We start from the raw sequence: 25,634 nt of genomic DNA, 5'->3' as shown, positions 1-25,634 counted from the left end.
ATGGGAATGTTATGCCATAGTAGGTCCATAAGATAGTAAAAAACAACTTGTCTTCATATATTCCACTATTTAATTAAAATTAAATGGATAAGTTCTATATACTTAAAGCACTTGTCAGAGACATCTGTAATACATTCACAGATTAGGTCTATGTCTGGCTGATTTTAAAATGGTGTTGTGGAGGGAATTCCCTGGTGGTACAGTGGTTAGGACTCTGTGCTTCCACTGCAGGGGGCACGGGTTCGCTCCCTGGCTGGGAAACCAAGATCCTGCATGCTGTGCGGTGCAGCCAAAAAAATTAAATTTAAAAAAGAAAACAAGGAAAAAAATTTTAATTTTAAAATTAAAAAATAAATGAATAAATAAAATGGTGTCGTGGCTATAGATTAAAGTACCAAAGACTTTAATTTTCTTGTTAGAGACTACAACCTTCATCTCAATCGTTCTTTTTTTTTTTTTAATTTATTTATTTTATTTATTTTGGCTGCATTGGGTCTTCATTGCTGAGCGTGGGCTTTCTCTAGCTGTGGCAAGCAGGGGCTACTCTTCGTTGTGGTGCATGTGCTTCTCACTGTGGTGGCTTCTCTTGTTGCAGAGCACGGCTTTAGGCACACGGGCTTCAGTGGTGTACAGGTTCAGTAGTTGTGACTCGTGGGCCCTAAAGTGGCGTACAGGTTCAGTAGTTGTCGCTCACGGGCCCTAAAGTGCAGGCTCAGTAGTTGTGGCACACGGGCTTAGCTGCTCCACGTCACGTGGGATCTTCCCGGACCAGAGCTCGAACCCGTGTCCCCTGCACTGATAGGCAGATTCTTAACCACTGCGCCACCAGGGAAGCCCATCAATCTTTCTGTTAATATAAACCTCCAGGTTCTAAAGGAATACGCACAATGCAATCTATTACTTCCATCAGAAAAAATAAACAAATGCTACTGGATGGTGACAAAGTGTTTTAAGTTAAGAAAAATGTGATTTATGGATTACAAAGAATCCAATAAGACCATTCATACCTGTAATGCATTTCGGTCTCTCATGGCTATCTCAAATGAAGTAATCACCACAGGATGAATCTGCAATGTCCCTTTCCGTTTGTGAATATGCTTTACCAATTTTCGACGTTCTTGCTGGGTCCCATGATATAACATAGTAGGAATCTAAAAGATTTTATATTGATTTATAACAAACTTTAGAACAAAATGTAAATAACAACAATTTGTGAAATATAAAGTTAATCATTTCTGAAAGAAAAAATATAATTTAACTTAACTTTAGTTCTGTATTTCTATAACAAAATGAGTCAATCAATTCTAATCAATTATTGGGCTACTATGGGAGGATAAAAAAGCCATAAAACCAAATTGAGTGTAAGGTGAGAGAGATGGCGAAGTTATTTTTGGAATATATACTTCTCATAAGGCAATGATGTGGCTAAAATGCATAAGTATGGAAGGAAAACACCATAATAAGAATGAACAGAATTAAAAATAAATTCTACCCAGGTCTATCTCAGGTGAGTCAAATTATTCAAGGCACTAAAAACCACCCAGGGATGTTTTAGGCAAGATGTCTGAGATTACTATGGAAACTTAGTTTATTCTATATAAACTTAGAGAAGGTATTGCTGAGACTGAAAGATAAGTCAAATAAGATATAGTGCTACACAGAAATCAACATAATTTTAGTAAGAGATCTATAACTTAATTCAGTCAACAAAATAAAACATTTGTAATGATAATATATTTAACAAAAGGAAACATGTCTTACTTCTGGTGTAAATCTTTGGAATTCAGCCATCCAGTTAGGAAGTGTAGACAAAGGGCCACAGACGAGAAAAGGTCCAGGTACTCCTCTCTGAATCATCAATGCAATTGTAGCAATGCATTGAACTGTCTTTCCCAATCCCATTTCATCTGCTAAAATGCCATTAATTCCATTTTCCCAAAGCATCTGGACAAAAATAATATACACTGTATTTAAATGCTGACATAAACACCTATTGAATCAGCAGTAAGTTTATTTCTTCTTTTAACCCAAAGATGATAATTATGATGAGACTGACATATTTACACTGTAAGTTATAACAACACTTGTGGGAACTCAGTTATCAAAGCCATAAAAATGTTGGTAGCGTTGAATAAGATAATTTTTCACTTTCAAAATTTACTCTGGGTAAATAAGTTAGAAAATAAGTATTTATACAGAAGTGTTTTGTTTTATATATAATAGTGAAACACAGAAGGAACAACTCAAGTTGTGTTACATCATATTAATAGGTTATCATATAGAAATGAACCAACATCTTGTATTAAAATTGAGGATTCATTACCCTAAGCCATTCCATGCCTTCCACTTGGTACCATCGCATCACTCCTCCTGTGAAGTGTTTTGGTTGCTGAAAGGGTACTGGCTGTCCATTACATTTCCGAACTGGGTCAAAAAAGAATTTAGTATTTTGCCTAACCGTTTGAGATAACCTATCTTTAATTTTACTATTTGAATCTTTATTTTTCTGAAGATCTTCTACACAGAGATTAGAAGAGGAGCTTTCATCCTGTAAAGAAAAAAGTTTAATTAGAAGTTTAATACATAATAATGCTGCTACCCTCCATTCAGAAAATGTAACTGCTAATCAAAATTTGCCCAGTCGTATAATCATTGGGTATGAAAAAATAAAGCTACATGTTTAATAAAACCCTCTAGACAGTTAATTCCATTCCCCCACAAATTCAAAGCCACTGGAAAAAAAAAAACAACAAACACTTCTGAAAATAACCCTTACATGTAACAGGCATATACTTCTGAAATGACCTTTACAATTAAACATCCCTTCCAAACCTCTAAAATGTGCTACCCAAGAATTTATTAAACTATTTTCTTAATAATTTCCTTCATCCATAGGAAGGATAACAGATAATGTCTGTTAAAAAAATTTTCAAGGAACATAAAAATATTTACTTTCATCTAAGTAATTACTTTCACTACAGGCAAAGGGGCAAAGTAAATACAGTTTAAAAACTCACTATATCAAACTTAAGAATGTCAATTTATCTGTTTGTGACACAGCACCAATTTATGACCAATGGTAATTTTTATTGGTTAGCTATGTCCACAACTCCATACTAAGAAAATGAAAACAAGGACTAAGTCAATTCAAAGGGAAGTCTTACAAATGGTAAGTCTTATTAAATGATGCCACAACTGGATATTCAACTGGAAAAATAGGAAACTTGAGTTTCACCACTCCCTACATAAAATCAGTGATGAAATGATACACCTAAACATCAAACCCAGAACCATAAAGCTTTTATAAGAAAACAGAATAACTTGATAATTCTGTGATAGACAAACACTTCTTATACAAGACAAAAAAGCACTAACCACCAAAAGAAAAAAGGTAATGATTTGGGCTATTACAAAATTTAAAATTTTCTGCTTATTAAAAGATATCATTAAGAAAATGAGTAGGCAAGCCACGAACTTAAAGAAAATATAGTCTATATATGTGACAACAATGAGATTATAGAACTCGTATATCAACAAAACGACAAATAACCCAGTAACTGGGCAAAAGATATGAACAGAAACGTTACAAAAGAAAACATAAACAGCCATTACAAACATGAAAATAAACACTATATTAGTAATTAAGAAAATGCAAAATAAAACTACATGAGATTCATTTCACATTCAGTAGAACGGCTAAAATCAAAGAGATTAACAACATGAAATGCTGGCAATAGAGTAAAATGGTGTGTTCACTTTGGAAAAAGATCTGTACTTTCTTATAAAGTTGAATTACATTTACCATATGACCCAGCAATTCCATTCCTAGGTATATACAGAAAAAATATCAAAACATGTCCACACAAAGATCTTTACACAAATTATCATAGCAGCCTCATTCAGAATAGTCACAAAGTGGAAACAATCCAAATGCTCATGAAGAAAATGGATTAAGACATTATAATATTCAATGGAATACTACTCAGCAATAAAAAGAAACCGACTAGTAACAAACTCAATAACATCAATGATTATTATCCACGCTGAATGAAAAGTAGCAGGAAATAAAAGAATACATATTTATATTTCGTTTGTATGAAAACTAGATTGTAATAGAAGTTTTTTAAAAAATTGGGCAAAACTACTATGATAGAAGTCAAGAGGCAGTTGCCTTTAGGTTTCGGGGGGGGGAAATGACTGGAAAGGGATACAAGGGATCCTTCTACCATAATGAAAAGGTTCTAAATCTTGATTTGGATAATAGTTACACAGATGTATACATTTGTCAGAATTCTTCCGAATGAACACAAGATCAATGTTGCTTTATTGTATATTATAAAATGTCAATTCCATAGTAAATTGTGGTAGAAGATTAGATTGGGCTTAATCTTTAAAAATGCAACTAAATATTTATTAAAAATATGCTTACCTAATCTTATTTACATTAAACATAGTTGGGTTATAACTGCATCATAAACAAATCCTTACACTGAACAAAGAATAAATCTTGTAATTATAGGGGATTGGATAGTAATACTCAGGTAACAAGGAACCTCTCTACATAAAATGAGGGGTTAGGGGTGGGAGTAAAATCAAGCCTTCCCAAACAGAACCAAAGAAAATCTTGAAGGCCAGAAATAAAATTAAAGTATCCCTCAGGGCTTCCACAAGCTATGGAATATATACATGTGGAATGTATATATCCATATGGTTACAGTTACTTGCATCATTGCTAGACTCCCAAAGACCCATAAATTAATATTTACACCCTAAGGAACATGCAATAGACCACCTAAACTTGATATATAAGAAGAATGTTAGGACAAAAAAAGCCAAATGGTTATTTTTTTTAATAAAAGCTAAGAAATAGGATAACTAGTGAGAAAAAATGTACACTGGTGATTAAGAGATCAGGGAAGCAAATATGACTCCTAAATTTAATATCTATTATAAATCTCTTACCTCATTCTCATTTTTACTTTTCTTAGCCACAGACAAAATTTCCTAAAACATTGAGAAAACAAAAACAAAATAACAATGAATGTGGTTCATTCATTTATTGAACAAACATTTATTCTTGTTCTGATTTTATGCCAGGAAATGGGGATAAGCCTTGAAGGTAATTAGAATACAGGTGGACCTCAGACAAAATTAAGCCCATAGAATCTTTTTTTTTTTTTTTTTTTTACAGTTCAGGTATTTTATTTTCTTTACACCATCATGCCATGAATTCATAGGGAATGAAGCTGATAGCATCTTATAAAATTCTGAATTTGTTAGCAACACTTAAAAATTGGGATATTTACTCCTAAATCTTCCAGCTTTTTTTTTTTTTTAGTTAAAGCTTATCTGAATAGACTAAGTCCAAATTCACAAAGTCCTCTAGTACAGAAGCTGGCAAACTACAGACCGTGGACCAACTCCAGCCAGCAACCTGTTTTTATAATGTCTAAATAAAGTTTAATTAGAACAAAATCAGGCTCACTGGTTTACAATCTGTCTATGACTGCTTTCTGGATACAATGGCAAAGTTCAGGGTTGATTAGTTACCCATAAAACTACTGAAAGCCAAAAATGTTTACCATCTGGCCCTTTACAAAAAAAGTTCTCCAAACCCTGCTCTAGGTTACTACCATTATTCAAGTATTCACTCCCAAATGTATTACAGTCCCAACTCCAGCCCATTTTAGGCCTCTCTCTGGATTAGAGGCCTGAGTTTGCAATCCTGAGCAGGAGGCAAAGACAAATACATTAAAAATACAGAATAAAAGTGTTCTGATTTTGAATTACCTACTAGATGCTAAGGGTAAGGAGACAATGTCCCTGGTGACTTAGGAGAGTATTATATCAAATTATCTGAAAAAGTTGTCATCAAGGCATAATCATTAAAGACAGAATTAGGCTGTATTTCAAGCAGAAAGAATAGCATGTGCAGAGGACCAAGGGAATAAAATAGTATGATACATTCAAGAAATTTTAAGCATATCTCAAATTTGAGATACACAGGAAAATGACAGAACATGTAAGTGAATGACACCACATACATACATACATGTGTATATGTAAAGTATTATGTAAGTATAGATATTCATATTCTAAGGCTGAAGAGATTTTATATAGAGAACGGATAGAAGAGCTGTCTTTTAAAATGGCTAGATAAGCTGAACCTTTTTGGAGAACAATTTGTAAATGACTCAAAACGATACCAACTACTAAGTATTCTTTTTAGAAATTAAACCTCCTAAACTCCTGACACTGCTTACCTCTATAGCTCCATCCTTCACCACTTATTTACAAACTGGAGCCAAATATAATTTCCTTTTAAGTTTTTTTAACTTTCCAGGAACTTCCTGCCTCTGGACATTGGTCAAAGGTTATTTTCTCTTCCTACAACACATCCCCAGTATCTTCTCTATATCTTACTATTTCCCTATTAACCTACCCCCACCTCTAAATGATTTAACTTTTATACAAGTCTCAACTTCCTAGATGAAACCTTTATGAACCTCATGCTTGAGTTAAGAGCCCCTTTATATGCTCAATAGCATTTTCCGATTATCCAATTATATTTGACTACTTCCTTCTAAATTTTTCTCACTGGATATAGGCTAAGGCAAAGACAGTGATTATGTTACCGAGTCTAAACTCGTACTGCTCACTGCTTGACAGGCCAATAATCAAAAGACACGAGTTGCTGGGGCAAGGAATAACAACTTTATTCGGAAAGCCAGCAAACTGAGAAGATGGTGGGCTCATGCCCCAAAGAACCATCTTGCCTGAGTTAGAATTCAGCCTCCTTTTATACTAAAAGAGGGTGGTGGTGATGGAGTAAAGTCAAACATTTCCTGGTTCCCATCAGCCTCTGGAGGGGATGTGTTAATTTCTTCCTCCCTGCAGTCATTCACAGGTGGACCTGGTCAGGATGTTTCCTGTGAGCTAAACAAAGGTATTTTAGCTTAATGCTCATTCCTGGGAAGCAGGGTTCCCAGAGATGGGCCATTATGTATAATTTAAGCTTATAGGCAACATCCCTTTAGTGGCTAACTTATAATACAAAAGGTTCTTTCCTATTACAATTACCTTTCTTTACTAATTGATCTTATCCACTTAGAACAAAGTTTGTCCATAGCAGATATGCCATCAACATTTGATGAATTAAAATAACAGCCGTGTGATTAGCTAAACTTCAATAAATCTCATTAATAGTGTTTTCAAACTGCAGGCTGAGTGTGTTCCATAATAAATTGAGTGGGTCTCAACTATTATTTTTAAATGGGAAAAAGGGGAAAATATCAGAGTACATCCCTAGACTAAAGACAAGTATGTGAAACTTTATACCTTATGAAGATGTAAAGAGTTAGAATCTCAGGTAAAAGAAAAATGGAGTAGGTAATTAAGGTTAGAATGTTTTTAATATTAAGAATGTGATACATTAAATTATGCTTAAGGAATATTTAGGGTTTGTCATAACTGAGGACACTCTTTAATTAGTTTCTATTTAATGAGGTAATAAGTGAGAAGGTGAAAAAAGAAATGGCTTTAGAAATGAGTTTATGATTTTAGTTCCTTAATGGTTTTCAAACAAAGAACAGAGTTCTTAAGATACAGTTTTGAGGTTCTAAGAAGTTATAATAATTTCTGATTAGGCCAAGCTCATGCTCCTTTAACAAACAGGAAGATGGTACCATTTTCCTCCTTAAAACACTTAACTGGCTGAAAACCCAGGTAAATAACAGTAATCAATACAGCTTTAAGGTGGTTCAAAACCCACAATAGGTTTTTACTCAACATCGAATCTTATGTGTCCCTCCCCCTTTATTTTTACCTCTTTTGACATGACCTCTGAAATACTGTATGATTCATCTTCTCTTCCTCTTTTTTTTCTCATAACTATAAAAAAAAATTTTATTTTTTATAGTAATTAAAACAAAAATATAAACACATAGTCTTCAAAACTGGAACAAGGAAATTTACCTGCATTCTCCTCACTTGCCTCAATGGAATTTTTACCCTACAAAACAAGGATTTAGAGTATTATTTTCCTAAAGACTTCTACAGTATTACATGTTAAAAGGCACTGATTAGGTTAGCTTTCCTTGCAGTTGAACCACATCCACAACTCTTCACTATTACGCTTACCAAAAGGTAATCTTTTTCTGTATTTCCCTACTATAACTTGTTCGTAACCATATCCCTCTACTTTTTCCCAAAGACTCTACCTTCCTCAGTTTTCTTCCATGTAAGAGACATTTCAAAACTAAACAAAGAAGGTATTTTTATTTTGAAATTACCATGTACATCTTCTCTAACTGTATATTTATGCTGAAGATACTCATTGGGTATGATATGGAAGGAGTACTCATTTTCAGTATAATTTATAAGTTAAATACAACTGACAGTAGAAATGAAAGAGAAAACCATCTGAAAAATTACTAGTGAAAGGAGATAAGGGAAAGGAAAAAGTGTTCAAAAACAAAGTTTCAGAATGAGAGCTGGCAAAGAATAGGTAGACAACATGTATGAAAAATAAAAATGACAAAGAAATAAGGTAAATATAAAAATGAAGTTAAAAATTTAAAGGATTAAAAAAGAAAATACCAAAAGAGACTAGTGAAATGGAATAGGCAGAATTTAATGGTTGACACCTTTAGAATAAAGGGAAAAAAACCCAAAATGTGATATAAAAAGTTAGCTTGGTGAAAGTGAAGGCTGATTGAAATCGGCAGTTTGAAGAGTACCGAGTAAATGATTAAGCCAGTAAAATTATAAGTACATTCTTCAAAAACCCAAAATAAGCTCCTGGAATTCACAACTGAGTCAAACATCAGTTTTCCACGATTGCTTTTGTTGCAGAGTTATCTGCTATGTACTTTAACATCACCAATAACCACACTAAGAATCAAGTAACTGGACTTAAAGATACCCTACCTATTTTTCCTATTGGCATTTTGACATTTTCTAACAAAGGCAGTTTGGTATAGAAATTAAGTGTGGAATCCGAAATTAATCCTAGGTTCAAATCCTGGCATTACTATTTATTAGATAGGTGACCTTCAAAGTTAGTCAATTCTCATTCACAATAGTTGTGTTCTATAAAGTCGCTGTGAATACTGAGCTAGTGAACACTGAATCAGTGCATCTAGAAGAAATACAAGTTTAGGTTCCTGCAAGCCTCTGGTCACATCTTCATCAACTGATCAACGCATAACCCTATTTTATGTATGTTGCTGTTTAAACACAGCTCATTTAAAACATATGCTGATTAACACTGAACTCAAAGCCAACAGCATTGTAACTCACATCTGAAGGAAGCTTATCTACCACACATATTTTCTCCATAAGGAACATCACAGCCTTCTTGCAATAGAAACACTAGACAGCCCTTCAGCACAATGTGGCTGACAGTCTTTTAAACAGCAAAACCACCAAAACCACAAAAATGCAAAAATCATGGCATTAAATAGACCACAAAAGGACACTTGTTTACACTGTGACAACTTAAATAAGGCAGATAGCTTTGTTTGACCTCAGCTGGGAATGTGCATGTTGGGAGACTCTTAATTTTTTGCCATTCTGCATATACACGTCTGAATGACCACAAAAACACAGGCGACAAATTTTAGCAAATAGGCTAAGTGGCAAGTATGGGATCTATAAATAATGAGGATGAACTGTGCTTTATCTCCTTGCACCAGCTTCTTTATATATAAAATGTAGATAATAACAGTATCTCTACCTAACAGAGCTGCTTTGAGAGTTAAGTAAAAACATGTAAAGCTTAGAACAATACCCAGCACATAGTAAGTACTCAATAAATGTTACCTTTTTTATTTCTCTTTTCACTAACACAAGTGTTGTTTGTACAATCCCTATCAATATGGCATTAAACAGCCTCATGTTAAAACATAGTCCCCAAAAAGATCACATCTAAAATTCAGGCTATCCCTAAATGAATGCTCTATCTGAAATGCTATTACCATATATGTCATATGTTCCAATTTTGGTTCCACTGCTACAGCTATGTACAAGATACAAATTTAGATTATTCTTATGGCTCCAAGTTGACATGATGAGGTTAGAAGCATGAAGAAGAGTAAGCATTACATGCTCCAAAAGAGCTGGCGACTTATAAAATGCCTTGAGGTATAAAATATTTGCAGATTTCCCCCCAGATAAGAAAGTGAAATTTTGCTATTATGAAATATAGTCCACAGAATAAGAAACTAAAAAGGTCATAGTTTAGCTCTCCTCCCATATATCTAAAATACTGAGACAAAAAAAACCCTAAATAAATAAAATACTGAGAAACAGATTCTACATATTTCTATGCAACCAACAAAGATAGGTTAGCAGATAAAGATTAAAATTAAATAGATGATCAGTAGTCAAAAGAATACAAGAGAATGTGTTCGATATCTAAGGTAACATATACAAAATATTCTAGCTTACTATTTATTACCTTAGTAACTTTTAAAGATTCCTTTTTTCTCTCCAATTTCTCTTTCTTCTTCTGTTCCTGTAAGATAATTTTTTCTTAGTGTCAAAAGTGGAAAATGCCAAGTATGAAACACACACCTCAAATAACTTAAGTTCGCAATGAAGAAACTGTATATAAAAATTAAAAAACAAGAACTTGCGCTTCAAGCCTTTATGGAGTAACAGAGAACAGATTTACCCTCCTGCCTTAAGCAACTAAAATCTAGATAAAATATATCAGTGGTTTTCAGCAACACGCAGCAAAGAACAGTGAACACTGTCACGAACCACGTGAATCTTCTGATTGCCCAGCTTACTGCCTGGAGGCAACTTCCAAGTGCAAATAATGGAGGGAGAACCCAAATAGAGCTCAACAGTCTCCCTGAGTTGAAAAGACAGTGCAAAACTCAGAGGAGCTAGCAAACCAAGGTCAAGTATCAGAGAGGAGACAGTTGCATACAAAAGAGGCTCTGAAGATCTGTAGTGGCATCCTCAGGCTGAGTACTGATCAGTGTGTGAGTGTAAGAAAATGAAGGCCAGGAAAAGAGCAACTAGAAAGCAGGTAGAACAATCCCTGTGCTCACAAGGGCTCAGGAACAGTTCACATTCCCGTCAGCCAAAGCTGAAGGGCCTCTTAATGTATGGGGCTTCAAGAACATTCAGAAGAGGGACCAAGTTATTCTTGGACTAAAAAAGCTGTTCCATAAGCCCCCTAGCAAAGTTTTAAAAGCAGGACAGAAAACGATCCAAACCATTTCCAATAGGTGTTTAAAAGAGTATTTACCTTACAGTGAGTCATTAAGCTTGGTATTTGTTTTTCTGTTTCATTTTACCAAACGAAGGGTTAAAAAGGGCTTCAACAAAGGAAAAAGAGAATTTAGCAAATGTAGCAAAATCTTGATTGATAACTGTTAAATGTGAATGATGGGGACAAAAGGATTTATTGTAGTACTGACACTTGCCCAAGTTTTTAAATCTTCATACTTCTAGTGGACTATAAATAAATTATACAGTGTCTTAGATGATAAATGCAATGCGAAGAAAAGATCAAGGTAAAGGGGATCAGGAGTGTGAGGATGGAGGTGCCAGGTAACTTTATTTAAGGTTGTCAGGGCAGGTCTCATTGAGAAAATATGTAAGCCAAAGCTTGAAGATGATGATGAAGTAAGCCAGGCAGATATCTATTGAGAAGAGGGTTCCAAGTAGAAAACAGCCAGTGCAAAGGCCTAAAGGCCGGAAACACACCTAGAACAAGGTCTGAAAGGTATGGGGGTTGAGGGAGGCAACCAGACTGCTTATAGTCTTGTAGGCCATCATAAGGACTTTGGCTTTGTTAGAAACAATGTAAGCTAGAAAGCAGTGAAACGTCATTAAAATACTGCAAGCGGGTGGGGGGAAGCACTAAAGAAAAATAAATTCTTCACCCAGTAGAAAATCTTTCAAAAATAAAGGTAGATGAAGACTTTTTCAGATATAAAAGCTAAAAAGAACCTAACAGAACCTAACACCGACAGAAAATGCAAACAAATCTATAACAGAAAGCAGATCAGTGGCTATCTGGTGATGAAGACAGGAAGTGAGGGATGGGAGAAAATTAAAGGGACAGAATTCAGCCATAAAAAAAAAGAATGTGATCTTGCTATTTGCGACAATATGGATGGACCTTTCAGATTCAGAGAACAGACTGGTGGTTGGGGGGTGGGAGGGTGAGGGGGGAGGTCAAAAGGTATAAATTTCCTGTTATAAAATAAACAAGTCATGGATGGGGATGTACTATACAGCATGGTGACCGTAGTTAATAATACTTATTGCATATTTGAAAGTTGTTAAGAGAATAAATCTTAAAAGTTCCCATCACAAGGGAAAAAATTTTTTAACTGTGTACAGTGACAATGTTAACTAGACTTACTGTGATCATTTTGCAATATATACAAATATTGAATCATTACACTGTACACCTGAAACTAATATAATGTTACATGTCAACTGTATCTCATTAAAAATGGGGGGACAGGAAGAATTTTTTGGAATTAATGGTTATGTTCATTACCTTGGTTGTGGTGGCTTCATGGGTATACATTTTTAAAATGTACAGTTTTGTGTATATCAGTTATATTTCAATAAAGCAATTTTTAGAAAAGGAGACTGAGCAACATAAAATTCACAATTTCTGGAATCCAAAAAATATCACTGGACAGGATAAAAATCAGTTAACAGGTGAATAAAAAAATAAATGTTGGAGTAAAGCAATTTATATTGAGGAAACTCCAACAGCTCAGGGATTGGCAGGCAGCACAGTGAGGATGAAGTTGGAACTAAAAACAGGAGTTTTGTTCTAAAGTCTGCTTAGAAGCAGTTACTCTTGAATGAAACACATCTTGAATGACAAAAGCAAACTACAGAAGAACTACATATAGTATGATACCATTCTTATAAGGCTCAAAATAAGCAAGACCAAAAATATACACTGTTTATGGATATATACATATGTGATATATGTTAAACTATTTTTTTAAGCAGAGAAATGATAAATACAAAATTCATGATGGTAATTACCTCTGGGTTAGGATGGTAAACGAGGCAAGGAGATGGGAAAGAGAAGCAGAAATGTAGGTGCAAAAATATTTAGAATGTCCTAGTTCTTAATCCTTGTTCATTTAATTAATACAGTATTCATAATTTTTTTTAAAATGTTGGTATATTCATACAATGGAATGCTTCTTAGGAATAAAAATGATCTACTAAATTAATACATGTAAGTGAATCTTAAAAATATGCTGAGCTAAAGAAGCAAGACACCAAAAGAGTGCTTATCATATGATTCTATTTATATAATATTCTAGAAAAGACAATACTAATTTATAGTGGCAGAAAACAGAAACCAGTGGTTGTCCGGGGCCAGAAGCAGAGACCACTGAGAGAAGAAAACTTCTTGGGATAATGGAAATGTTCTTTATCTTGACTGTGCCGGTGGTTACACAGGTCAAAACTCATCTAACTCTTAAAATGTGTGCAATTTATTGTATGTAATTTATATCTCAATAAAGCTTATTTTAAAAATTTAAGCTATTAGCTATAATCAATCACATATACATACCTCTAACTGCTGCTGTTCCATTTTAGTCAATAAAAATTTGGAGTAAATATTGCTTTTTTCAAGCAAATGCTGAAGTCTACGATATCGAATGTCCATGGACTCTCTATCCCAAGACATGCGAGCCTATCCAAACAGAAAGTTTCCATAATTATTAACGGTTTCCTGACATACACTGATTTTTTTTTGCATAAGGTGTAACAAAGATGACTAAACAACTGCTCTTTAGGTTTAATATATTTCCTGTAATTCATGAAAAATATTTTTATAATATTAAATTCACTTACTAAAAATGGTTATCTTCCAAACAAAAACCTAGAATAGCTAAAAAAAATATGATTCTGGGGTTCAACAGGCAATCTGGCAAAGTATAGCTTGGCTACCAAAATACTGAAATTTCAGACACTGAATATATGGTTATTGGCATCTACAGAATTGAAGGTCCATTTTCAAAATATTTGAAATTCAAGTGAGAAAGCAAATATTTAATTCAAGTTGAATTTAAGTTTTTACAAAACCAAATCATTTCAGAAAAGAAAAATTTTATACACCAGTTTAATTTGAAGGAGCAATGGAATTAAAAGATAGTCTCATTGGCTAGGAATCAGAACATCTAGTTTTAGAATTTAAAAACTATATTGTCAAAATATTTAAACGTGCTAAATCTACTGTTTATTTCTTACAAGCCTCTTTCCTCCTCAGTATTGTGTTGCCCAAGCTTTGCCTTTACCTTTTAGCTTTCTACTCTCATACTCTTACCTTTATCTTTCACCTCTGTACGCCTTCCATTTACAAACCTCTGCTTTCCATATTACTTTTACACACCATTTATTTATTGATTTGTAAGAGTACACAACAGTCTAGTGGCTGAGGAGGAACCCTCTCAATTCACAATAAAAGTTAAACATTTTAACAGAGTAACAGAGGGCACAAGAGAGAAAACAAAAGCAACAAATAAACAGTATAGTTCAACGGTCCACAAACATTTTCTGTAAAAGGGCAAAGGGCAAATATTTAAATATTTCAGCATGATATGGTTTGTATTGCAAATACTCAAATCTGCCTTCGAGCAGTTATAGACAACATGTAAACAAAAGTTGTGTTCCACTAAAACAGACATAAGGCCAAATCCAGTTCATAATTTGCCAACCAAATACTGTAATCTGAACTCAAAAGAAAAGCATTAAGTGGGCTGAAGTCAAGTGAGAGTTGAATATATGCAAATCTTACTAACCAGCAATTCCACTCCTGAGTGTGTGTGTGTGTGTGTGTGAGGTAAATTTAATTTAGTGTTAAGGCTTGACCTTATAAATCAGACACCAGTATATATTAACTTATATTTCCCAGATGTTATGTCATCTAAATTTTCTTTCAAAATAAATTTATTTTCTATTACAAAAGCAGTGACAATAAGATACCTAAGAATAAATTTAATGAAATACATGCGCATTACAAGAAAATAAAAAACCTTTAAAAAATCATCCATAGTCTTACCCGTGCAGATAATCTGTTGACGTCTCATAAAACTCTATTTTCAGTTCTTTTAGGACAGCCTTTCTTTTACTATTACCAACGTACTACTATGATTACAATAGTCAGTCACTGAATGAAATGGATATTATAAATGAGATGAAATTACTTAAAACTTTATAAAAATGAATTCTTAAATTTAACTTTATTTTAGTTAAAATACTTAGTGCTTAATTTATCTGCTGCCTTAAGTCCTGTTCAGAATAAATCAGCATACATCTTTAAAGTAATTAAAGCTTTTAAGGTGCCATCACGGAACAATAATTTATAATATAATTAGAATATGCCAATGGTTAACCTTTAAACCCAGTCTTCTGTATTTCAAAATAATTCTGTAGTAAATCTTCTCATCTATCATTACTCTCTCTTGACTTAATTTTGTTATTTGTTAATATTAAAGTAAATTGTAGCTTCATCTGTGGAAAGTATTCAATACTGAGTGCCTGGCGGGAAGCATCTCTTGATGAGAGAGTGACAGAGTATGCCAGTGGCCACCAAGAGCATAAATTCTCCACTGTCTACCCCATTACCTCTCCCAAACCCCAGTTTTATTTATTTCTTTATTTTGCGGAGGGAGTTCTATTTCAGGTTACACAATATGAACTGTTTTCCTTTTTTACCTTTCCAAGAACCCTCACAACTCTTACCATCCCCCTTCCCCCACTTACACAGAACTTAAAGCTACTCTCAAGTATTCTAGACTAACAATGACTTCTTTCAAAAGGAAATGCAGGTGAAAAGTCAAAGAAAATAACTGTAGCAAATGAATGTCAAAATCATTCTCCAGGATCTTCACAAACCTTCAAATCTCCTAAAGCAAAGTAAATGCTTCTCATTAAGAACTTAAGCTAGCTCTTCCTCTCTTAAGTACTTCAAAATATATGCCCATAAATACTGAATTCTCCCAAAAGAAAAGGAATCATTACTTTTGTGTACTGAATTTTTTGGCTCCAAAGACATGTAAGAGACTTATTCTTAGAATTTTCTCTACAGTCACTGAGGGAATAATTTGTAAGTGTCAAGGGCAAAAAGTAATCAAATTCTTTCAATACCTGTACATAAAAAGATACATAATAACAATGAACCGCAATCCTACTAGGTTTTTAGCAAATTACACCCTGCACTAATAGGATTGAAAAGAGCTTTATTCATGGAAGTACTGAAAAATGGATTAAAAATTGCTATTTTAAGTTCTATGATGCATAACTGCTAAAGAAAAGCTAGTTGTACCATACCTATCCCTCAAGAGTAACAATTCTAAAAAACTTTAGGATTGCAAAATGTTCAAGAGCTTAAAAATTTCACTGAAAGTAGAAGTTATTTTGACCCCTAGTTTAATCAGCAAATACTTATGGTACTATAAATTTTGACGGACCTTTTGAATTTATTTATTAAAAAATTTTTTTTTGGCCACACCGCACCGCACCGCTTGTGGGATCTTAGTTCCCCGACCAGGGAAAGAACCTGGGCCCACAGCAGTGAAAGCCTGGAGTCCTAACCACTGGACCACCAGGGAATTCCCTGATAGACCTTTTTTAAATGTGAAAATAATCTTTCTTCACTTGAACTCATGCATTCTTGAAATGTATTCTTATTACACCTCATATCTTTCTTCAAATAGCATTTCCTTAACCAACAATCTTCACGGGTTATAAAATTGAACTACGCTACTCAAAATTAAGGGTTTACCGCTTACAACCTCTGGAGCTGATTCTACTCTGGACCACGCCCCAGGATTCATCCTTTACAACTCACCTTGCTACAATGGCTAATAAGTATATTTATTTTATTTATATAATCATATATGTTAGGTAATTTATTATAAAATATTCTTTTACCTTAGTTAGAAATTCTATAGACATTTACTATAGCCTACTATTTGCCAGGTGCACAGCCTGCAAAAACAAAACAATGTGATGTGCCCTCAAGAAACAAAGTGAGAAAGAATCAAGTAAGTAAGGATAATAATACTGTCTAACAAAGTACTGTAGGAATTCATAGAATGAGTAAAGGTGGTTCAAGGCTGACCTCCCAATTCTATTAAAATTTGTTAACATACTACCTTACCGGATTATGGTCAACTACAGATGATCAGTAATAATGGAACTATTATATACTGGAGTGAAAGTATAGCAAGGTGGCTAAAAAGTGTGAGTTCTGGAACCACATGGCCTACATTACCATCTCTAGCTGAGGGACCCCAGGCAACCTCTAGGTGCCTCAGTTTCCTCATCTGTAAAGTGGAATGAAAATAGAACCTAGTTTATAGACTATTTTAATAAAAGTAATAGTTTATACTAGTAATTAAACTAGTAAGTTTAATAATAGTAATCATAATGAGTTTAATGGTATCTACTTGATACCATTGAGGATTCAATGAGTAAAATACATGTACAGCATTCAGAACAGTGACTGACTCACAATAAATAATCATGAGGTATCAAAAATGCTAACAAAATCATCATTATTGTTGATATAAAATAGCAGGGACTAACTAATTCATTACTTGCCTTTGGAGTGCATTATTCCCCAATTTGAGTAGTTTTGTAATTACATGGAGTTAATTCAATATTAATGTCCTCAGAGAGGTTTAGTGTTAAGGACAAGAACTCTGGAGACAGCCAAACTTGAGTTCACTAGTGTGTGACCTGACCCCCAATTGCCTCAGTTTCATCATATGTAAGTGGAGATATCAAAAGTACCTAAATAACCATAATACTGGGAGGGTTAAATAAATTATTACAAGAAAATCACTTAGTAGGCAGCACATAAGATGTAGTAGGTGTCAGTCTTGCATATGTAATAATGAAGCAACAGGGTGGGACAGTACTGGAATAAAATATACTTAAAAACTGAAGTCTTTCAAGAGGTTAAAAACTGCTTTTAGTAACCTACAAAATACTCTGTACCAGAAAACCACAAGGATAATTAACTATTCGTTGAAAAAGTACATCACATTTTAACCTAAAGGATCTTACTCAGCAATAGTCCAAGAAATGGAAAAGAAAGCAAAAAACAAGTTGATCACTTAGGTGGAAAACAGCACTGAAAGAATTCACTAAAAATAATTCACTACCGACTTTGGAAGAATTATAATAGCTAAACAATCAATTTGAAATGCTCACTTAAGAGAAATGAGGCCACTTTATAGACCAAGACTATATCTGATAGAAGCCTCATTCAAAGCTCATGCAAAGGTTTCTCAAAAATAGCATCGGTAAACAGATAAATAAGGAAGCCCGTTTTAAAGCTGGTGAAAAACCAGACTAGTAAACTTAAGCACACAAACCACACCCCCGACGAAGAACTTGATGCCTATTTTACCTTTTCTAGCATCTTCCTCTCTCTCTCTAGCCCAGCAGCTTCAAGCTGTTCTTCCTCCTCTACCATGGCTGGGGTAATCACGGCAGTCTCCGGCTGTTCAACCATATCTGGAGCTACGGACCCTAGGAGGGGACAAGGCTTTTAAATTGCAGCTTTAAAAAATGACCAGTTACTCAACTTCCGAGTAAACAACCTTCCTCCCTTTCCCAGGTGCATTTGCGGCAAACCATGAAGACCCAGGGGGACGCCAGTATCACCTCTCAGAAGACATCCTAAGCCTTCACTATGTCAACAAGTTGCCTGGACCCCAGTTTACAAATGGAGATGTTTGGGAAAACGCAGCTCCCGTGTGTCAAATTTCCTATACCATGCAAATATGCGCAGTTCCGGGTGTCCCCCACTCACTCCCCACAGAAAAGGTAACCCTCCTTTCCTCCTCAGTCTCTGCCCGGGGACGCCTCTCCCCTCAAAAGCTCGGCGGCAGTCTCTCCATACTGCTCCCGCACCCCCGCCCCGGACGCCGCCGCCCGCTCCGGGAGGCAGGTTCTCCTCACTCACCGCCGCTGCTAGCGGGGCGCTGCGCCGGCATGGCTGGACACACACTCCGGAACCGGGCGCCCTCCTCACAGCGCCTGCAACGCCGCGCGCTAAAACCTCCCAGCCGCTTGCCGGTCCCAGTCTCCCGGCCAGGTGTCCAGCCAGAGAAAAACGCGCGCTTCTCCTTCGCGGGAAAACGCCGTCATCTCGCGATACTTCGTGCTCTCCACCCTGCCCCCGAGTCCCGGTGGCGCGAGACTTGGCGAAGTTTGGTTTTCGTCAGAACTCTCTTAGGAGACTGTGAGCTTTTCCGAGGACCTCGGGTTTGGGGAAGCTGAGTTCTGCTGCAGAAGTCAGCCTTAAACTAGCTGTGTGATACTAGGCGAGTCTGCCTACCGTGGAGGGCCCGGTTTCCTCACCTAATTGATGATGGTGCCGCACTGTGCAGACTTCAGTAGCGCTCTTGTTTGCAAGGTACCTTCACACACTGGCTAATGTGATTAATCCTGCCAACGGATGATCCTTTAGGTAGAAAGATGTAATGAGTATCCAGGTGAAGATGTCAGACTAATATTGCTAAACTTTGCCACCATCTGCAGTTCACATTTTGAGTGAAAATTCCCCGAAATGACCCAGAAGAGGGCTCTTTTTGTGGCTGGGATAGGAGAGAGAAATAAGATTATGGTAGCGTTCTTGTTGAAAAGTTATTTCAGGATAAGGGAGAACTTAATGCAGTGATAAGCCTACCGGAGTGGCCAGTAGAAAAGACGTAAGGTTCAGGAATTCAACAGACCAGTTATTAGAGAAAGCACCTGAAGGGAGGAGCTGGGCTTTTCTCGTCCCTTGGTTTTCACTTCAGCCTTCAGTCCCTCCCTTTCTTACCTGCAGTCCCTTTAAACAAGTTATTTTGCCACCCCTCGCCCCAACCTCAGAATTTATGGTATACCTGCCATGTAACCACCTGTTTCCTCCGTTTCTGACTCCAACAACTTTAATTATTTGTAATTGTACAAAATTTAAGGGTTTACAATGCACGTCACGTCCCTCATAACCATCTTCAGCAACCTTCATAACACTGAGATTAGCAGAGCAGATTGTTTTTATCCCTACATTATAGGTGAGAAAACTGATGCTCACAGAGGATAAATTAACTTGCCCAGAAGCCTACAGTCACTTTGTGATACAACAGTAGCCAAACCCAGGTCTCTGGAAAACTAGTTCAGTATTAAGATAAATTATAACCTCCCTTAGTAATTATTCTTAAATCATACCTCTTTCTTATCAAAGACAATAGCTATCAGTCAGTCTCACACTACTAAGATTTCTGACCTTCACCAAAGTAACTCCGAAATTTCTTGCCCCGACTTCTGAAATACTGCTTTTTACAGGGGTTTCCCCTAAGGTACTGAAAATCTTTTCTTGTTCCCTCTTTTGAACTCAATTGTGGCCCACCTCCCCAGTCTTTCCTCTGTCTGTTTTTTCTCTGTTGTTCCATGCAGTATCTGCTCTACAGACTTCGATGATCAACTCAAGGCCAACAACTTCCCTTCTGATTCCTCAGAGATCAAATGGGGAAGATTTATCCAAACACACGTGGGATGGAATTCAAGGCAATTTCATCTCATTCTCAACGGACAGGAATCTCATCTAATATCTTAGCCCCACGCTTGACACGAGTTGCACTGGGTGTTTCCGGACATGTTTGCCACTGTGCAGACCTCAAGAGTGGCTATGAAAAGTTTTGTTCATTCACTTTAAGGGTATACATTTAAATGTCATCTGGGTACCTGTAACTTTTCTAGGTGCTGTACAGCAGTGAACCAGGCAAAAGGATTCCTGTTGATATGGAACTCACCTTCCAGGAGTTGAGACAACTACATATATGTGAGAAATTCTCTGCAAAATATTAGAACAGAGTGGTGTGAGAGTAACTGGGTAGTTAGTTTAGACTGGGTAATCAGGTATCTGAGGAAGTGACAGACTTTTAAGCTGAGAACCAAATGTCAAGCAGCCAGCTAGTCCAGGGGAAGAATGGGCCAAGCAGAAGCTACAGCTAGGGCAAAGAGAATAAGGCAGGAATAAGCTTGGGTATGTTTTGAGTATCAGAAAAAGACCAGTATGATTGAAGCAGAGTTGACAAGAGGGTGTGGCACAAAAAATCAGAGGTAGACTGTCCACATGAGCCACAAAATGCCGTCTTCTAGATTTCTTAATGGCTTCACCATCCACCCAATCAAAGAAGTGAAACAAAACAGTCAAAAAACAAAACCACTGCTCCCTCTTGCTTATATGGCCCCACTTCCTGCCTACCTCACAAAGTAAACAATGGCTACGAGACAGAACTCCCCTTCCAGATTCCCAACACCAAACTTACAAACCTACCTGCATCTGACACCTTTTCCACTTTCTCTCATGATATGCTCTGGATCCATCTCCCTGCAGCCTATTCAGGAACCTTAGATTATACATTACCCCATTTACTCTTTATTTCTTAAACCTCTACTGAATATTTTTCATTAGTACTTAAATACTTGAACACACACCAAAGTAACAAAGGAAATCAATGATTATGCATGGTCAAATTTAATGGACATCTCTCAGTCATCTCAACCTCATTGACACCTGACACTATTGATCACTTCTTTATGGAAACACATTTGGCCCTTGTTTTTTCTGACCCCCACACTCTCCTGATATTCCTATTTCTGACGTCTACTAGTTCATTCTCCTCTAGCCAATCTCTAAGTGTTGAACTTCTGAGTGAACCAGAAATGATCTGAGTTTCTAATTGTATAAGCTAATAAAAATATTTTAAATGAAAGGTAAGTTCACTAGGAATGGTCCAAAATAAAAACAATCTGTTCATCCATATCTATCATGTGTAGTGCCAAGCGCTATTTTGGGCACTAGCAATTTGGAGGTAATAAAAGACAAGACAATCTTTCTGAACTCAGAGTTTACATTGTAGTGGAAACAATAGACAACTACATAAAATAATGTTAGCTAGTGGTAAGTAATAGATAACTGTAAAGAAATATGAAGTACGGTAAGGTCATGATACTGACAGAGGATGGGTAGAGAACAGTCTGACTCTGAGTAAACAGACATTAAGTAGAGACCTAAATGAGAAGATAATATAAACCATATGAAGACTTAGGCAAAGAATATTTCCAAAGGAAAAGTAAGAGTAAAAGCCCTTAGGTAGATAGGAAATTGGGAGATTGAGAAATTAGATCCACAGTGAAGTTAATAAGGTTGAGTGGCAGTTGAAATTGTAGAGATAGAGACTAGAATAAATAGGAACTTGTAATAAAAATTTGGATTTTTATTATGAGGAATGTCACTAGAGGGTCCTGACTAAGGAATAATAGGATTTGATTCACATGTTTAAAAGATCATAAAACATGCAGTCTAATTAAAAGTGTGATGAGAATTGTTTACTTTTTCAACGGCTCACGTAAGTGGCTTTAAAAATCAAATCAGAACTATTACCACTAAGTTATGACAAATTTACTGCATACACAATTTATTTAAAATCACTTGGTATAAATTAAGAATAAAACAAACCCTATCATTCAAACACTTTCCAATTTATTTTCACACTTTAAAGCCCAAACACAGGCATTCAAAGCATTTTACAATCTACAAAAGTTTTAATCAAGTTAATACTTCCCTTTCAAAGTTTTTTAAGAATATAGAAGCTAAAATTAAAAGCCTTGGGATTTATTTGATAATCAGAATACATCATGTACTTACAATATTGATTATCAATACTGCTTAGACCAAAAACATTTGAGGCTTCACTTTCTGCTTTTATACCATTTTGTATAGTGTTGTACATGAAGATGAAAAATGAGAACAAACGTATATACCCCATTGTTATCAATTTTATATACTCCTTCACGTCTATATTAATCATTTACACTTTTATTACAAAAATGATTTTTTCAAATATATTGCAATAGTACATGTCATTTTTACCTTAAATAAAATAATGGAAGTACTGTTTACTTAAACGTTCAAAAAATGAAGCACTTTAAAAATTTATTTATTAATTTTGGCTGCGTTGGGTCTTCGTTGAGCACGTGGGCTTTCTCTAGTTGCGGCAAGCGGGGGCTACTCTTCGTTGTGGTGTGCGGGCTTCTCATTGCGGTGGCTTCTCTTGTTGCGGAGCACGGGCTCTAGGCGTGCGGGCTTCGGTAGTTGTGGCACATGGGCTCAGTAGTTGTGGCTCGCAGGCTCTAGAGCACAGGCTCAGTAGTTGTGGCACACGGGCTTAGTTGCTCCGTGGCATGTGGGATCTTCCCAGACCAGGGCTCGAACCTGTGTCCCCTGCATTGGCAGGCGGATTCCTAACCACTGTGCCACCAGGGAAGCCCGCAATGCAATTTTCGTAAAGTCAAATTTCCTTCTTGGAGTATTTTAGAAAATAAACCCAACTCATATAATAAAATGTACAAAATAAAACCTCAATTGGAACCAAGAGATCAATATGAATGGTAGAATGTTTATAAAGAAATGCAGTTTTGCTAACTTCCCAAGCCTTGTAACTTTATGTAGCCTATCAAAATATTGAGGCAGTGCTTGGCACATAATCAGGGTTTACCGAGTGTTCCTGCATTCATTCAAAGTACGAAGTAGCTACGAAGTAGCTCACTTCTGCAATTACACTCTTAGTAAATAAGCAATGTTTTTTATTGAAGCATAGTTGATGTACAGTCTTGTGTTAGTTTCAGATGTACAACAAAATGATTCAGTTATATATATATATGTATATATATATTCTTTTTCAGATTCTTTTCCATTATAGATTAAAAGATATTCACTATAGTTCCCCATGCTATACAGTAGGTCCTTGTTGTTTATCCATTTTACGTATAGTAGTATATATCTGTTAATCCCAAACTCCTAATTTATCCTCCTCCCTTCCCCCTTTGGTAACCATAAGTCTGTTTTCTATGTCTGTGAGTCTATTTCTGTTTTGTAAATAAGTTAATTTGTATCACTTTTTTTAGATTCCACATATAAGTGATATTATATGTATTTGTCTTTCTCCTTCTGATTTATTTCACTTAGTATGATAATCTCTAGGTCCATCCATGTTGCTACAAATGGCATTATTTCATTCTTTTTTATGGCTGAGTAATATTCCATTGTATACATATTCCACATCTTCTTTATCCATTCATCTGTCGATGGACATTTAGGTTGCTTCCATGTCTTGGCCATTGTAAATAGTGCTGCTATGAACATTGGAGTGCATGTATCTTTTCAAATTGAAGTTTTCATCTTTTCTGAATATATGCCCAGGAGTGGGATTGCTGGATCACATGGTAATTCTATTTTTAGTTTTTTAAGGAACCTCCATACTGTTCTCCATAGCAGTTATATCAATTTACATTCCCATCAACAGTATAGGAGGGTGCCCTCTTCTCCACACCTTCTCCAGTATTTAATATTTGTAGACTTTTTGATGATGGCCATTCACACCTCATTGTAGTTTTGATTTGCATTTCTAGCAAACAATATTTTTAAAGGGCAAGGCTATCTTCTCTCTCTGAAGTGGCTAATTTCCCCGAAATAAAAAAAAAATTATTTTTAAATCTTTTAAAAAATTATTTTTCATTTTTACATGTTGTAAAACAGTGAAGTCCAAATTAATGGTCTTACCACTGTAGGGAAGCAAAATTTGTCACCCCAAAATGTGTCTCTTTGGCATGAGGATTAATTTAGCCTGATTATTTTTAAGAAACAGAAGACTCAGGAAGCTTTTCTTGTTACTGACCCCTTTACTGCCAAAAAGAATTTTGACAGAGGGCCTGTTCTGGAATAGAGCTAAGAATATGGACTAGGTGAGGTGGGGAACACTCGGCAGGGCCTAGAGATCAGAGTCCACTCAGTGTACTGCAAGGCCCAGCAAACATCTGTGTACCAAACATTTGCTTTTCATCTCCACATGCATTGCCTCCCCCTTTGGAGTCTCAAATCACTACCCCCCACATCCCCTTTTGTTTTCAGCTGAAGACAGTATTTAAGGTGAGGGTTTCAGTCATTTTGGTGAGTTACTCAGTTTTCCTGGTTCTCTCCCACAATACATGTTATTAAACTCTTGTCTTCTCCTGTTAATCTGTTAATGTGTCTCACGTCAATTTTTCTTTTTTTCTCTCATGTCAATTTAATTCTTAAACCTGCCAGAAAAACTTAGAAGGGTAGAGGAAAATTTCTTCCTCCCTGACACTACATTTGGAAATTCATATTTTGGACACGCTTCGACAAAATCAAAATAATATGAATTCAATACAAAAATCACTTTCCCCCCCAGAGGTAAGACCTTGTTTTCTCACACTATATATGTCAGATAAACTATAAAACAATCATGGCAAATTAAAATCTGATTTTCCATTGCTACCTCACATGATTTTTGCCTTTTATACCAATCTCTGCTGTCTGAATATGCTCATGAAATACAAAATAATTTTACCTTATCCAAACAAAAATAGGAAATGAAAAATCATAGTAAACCATATGGCATTTTAAGACAAATTATTCCATGATTATATGCTTTAGTATTATACCCTCCAACAATGTATACTCTAAAAAGCTGACTGTTCTAGATAAAAATAGCCTTAGTTCCTAAGCTACAATGAAAGCTGTTATCCTAAAGTCAGAGGCT

The 25,634-nt window shown here is 35.6% G+C and overlaps 1 protein-coding gene across 1 annotated transcript in view; it reads right to left on the bottom strand.

Annotated features, from left to right (window-relative positions):
• The window catches only part of HELLS (helicase, lymphoid specific), a 38,609-nt gene extending 19,472 nt beyond the window's left edge, over positions 1-19,137 (bottom strand). Inside the window, exons 1-10 of the mRNA XM_024760177.1 lie at positions 18,983-19,137; positions 18,425-18,546; positions 13,574-13,696; positions 10,460-10,516; positions 7,975-8,011; positions 7,826-7,890; positions 4,963-5,004; positions 2,324-2,548; positions 1,762-1,944; positions 1,008-1,151 (exon numbers count right to left, since the gene is read on the bottom strand). Of these exons, the coding sequence (XP_024615945.1) occupies positions 1,008-1,151; positions 1,762-1,944; positions 2,324-2,548; positions 4,963-5,004; positions 7,826-7,890; positions 7,975-8,011; positions 10,460-10,516; positions 13,574-13,696; positions 18,425-18,546; positions 18,983-19,013 (1,029 nt within the window). The 5' untranslated portion in view covers positions 19,014-19,137. The remainder of the gene's footprint in view (positions 1-1,007; positions 1,152-1,761; positions 1,945-2,323; positions 2,549-4,962; positions 5,005-7,825; positions 7,891-7,974; positions 8,012-10,459; positions 10,517-13,573; positions 13,697-18,424; positions 18,547-18,982) is intronic.
• Positions 19,138-25,634: the final 6,497 nt, after the last annotated feature.

The sequence above is a fragment of the Neophocaena asiaeorientalis genome, unplaced genomic scaffold (genome assembly GCF_003031525.2).
Source record: "Neophocaena asiaeorientalis asiaeorientalis breed wild unplaced genomic scaffold, Neophocaena_asiaeorientalis_V1.1 scaffold554, whole genome shotgun sequence".
NCBI lineage: Eukaryota > Metazoa > Chordata > Mammalia > Artiodactyla > Phocoenidae > Neophocaena > Neophocaena asiaeorientalis.
This window is presented reverse-complemented; position numbering and strand designations above follow the sequence as displayed.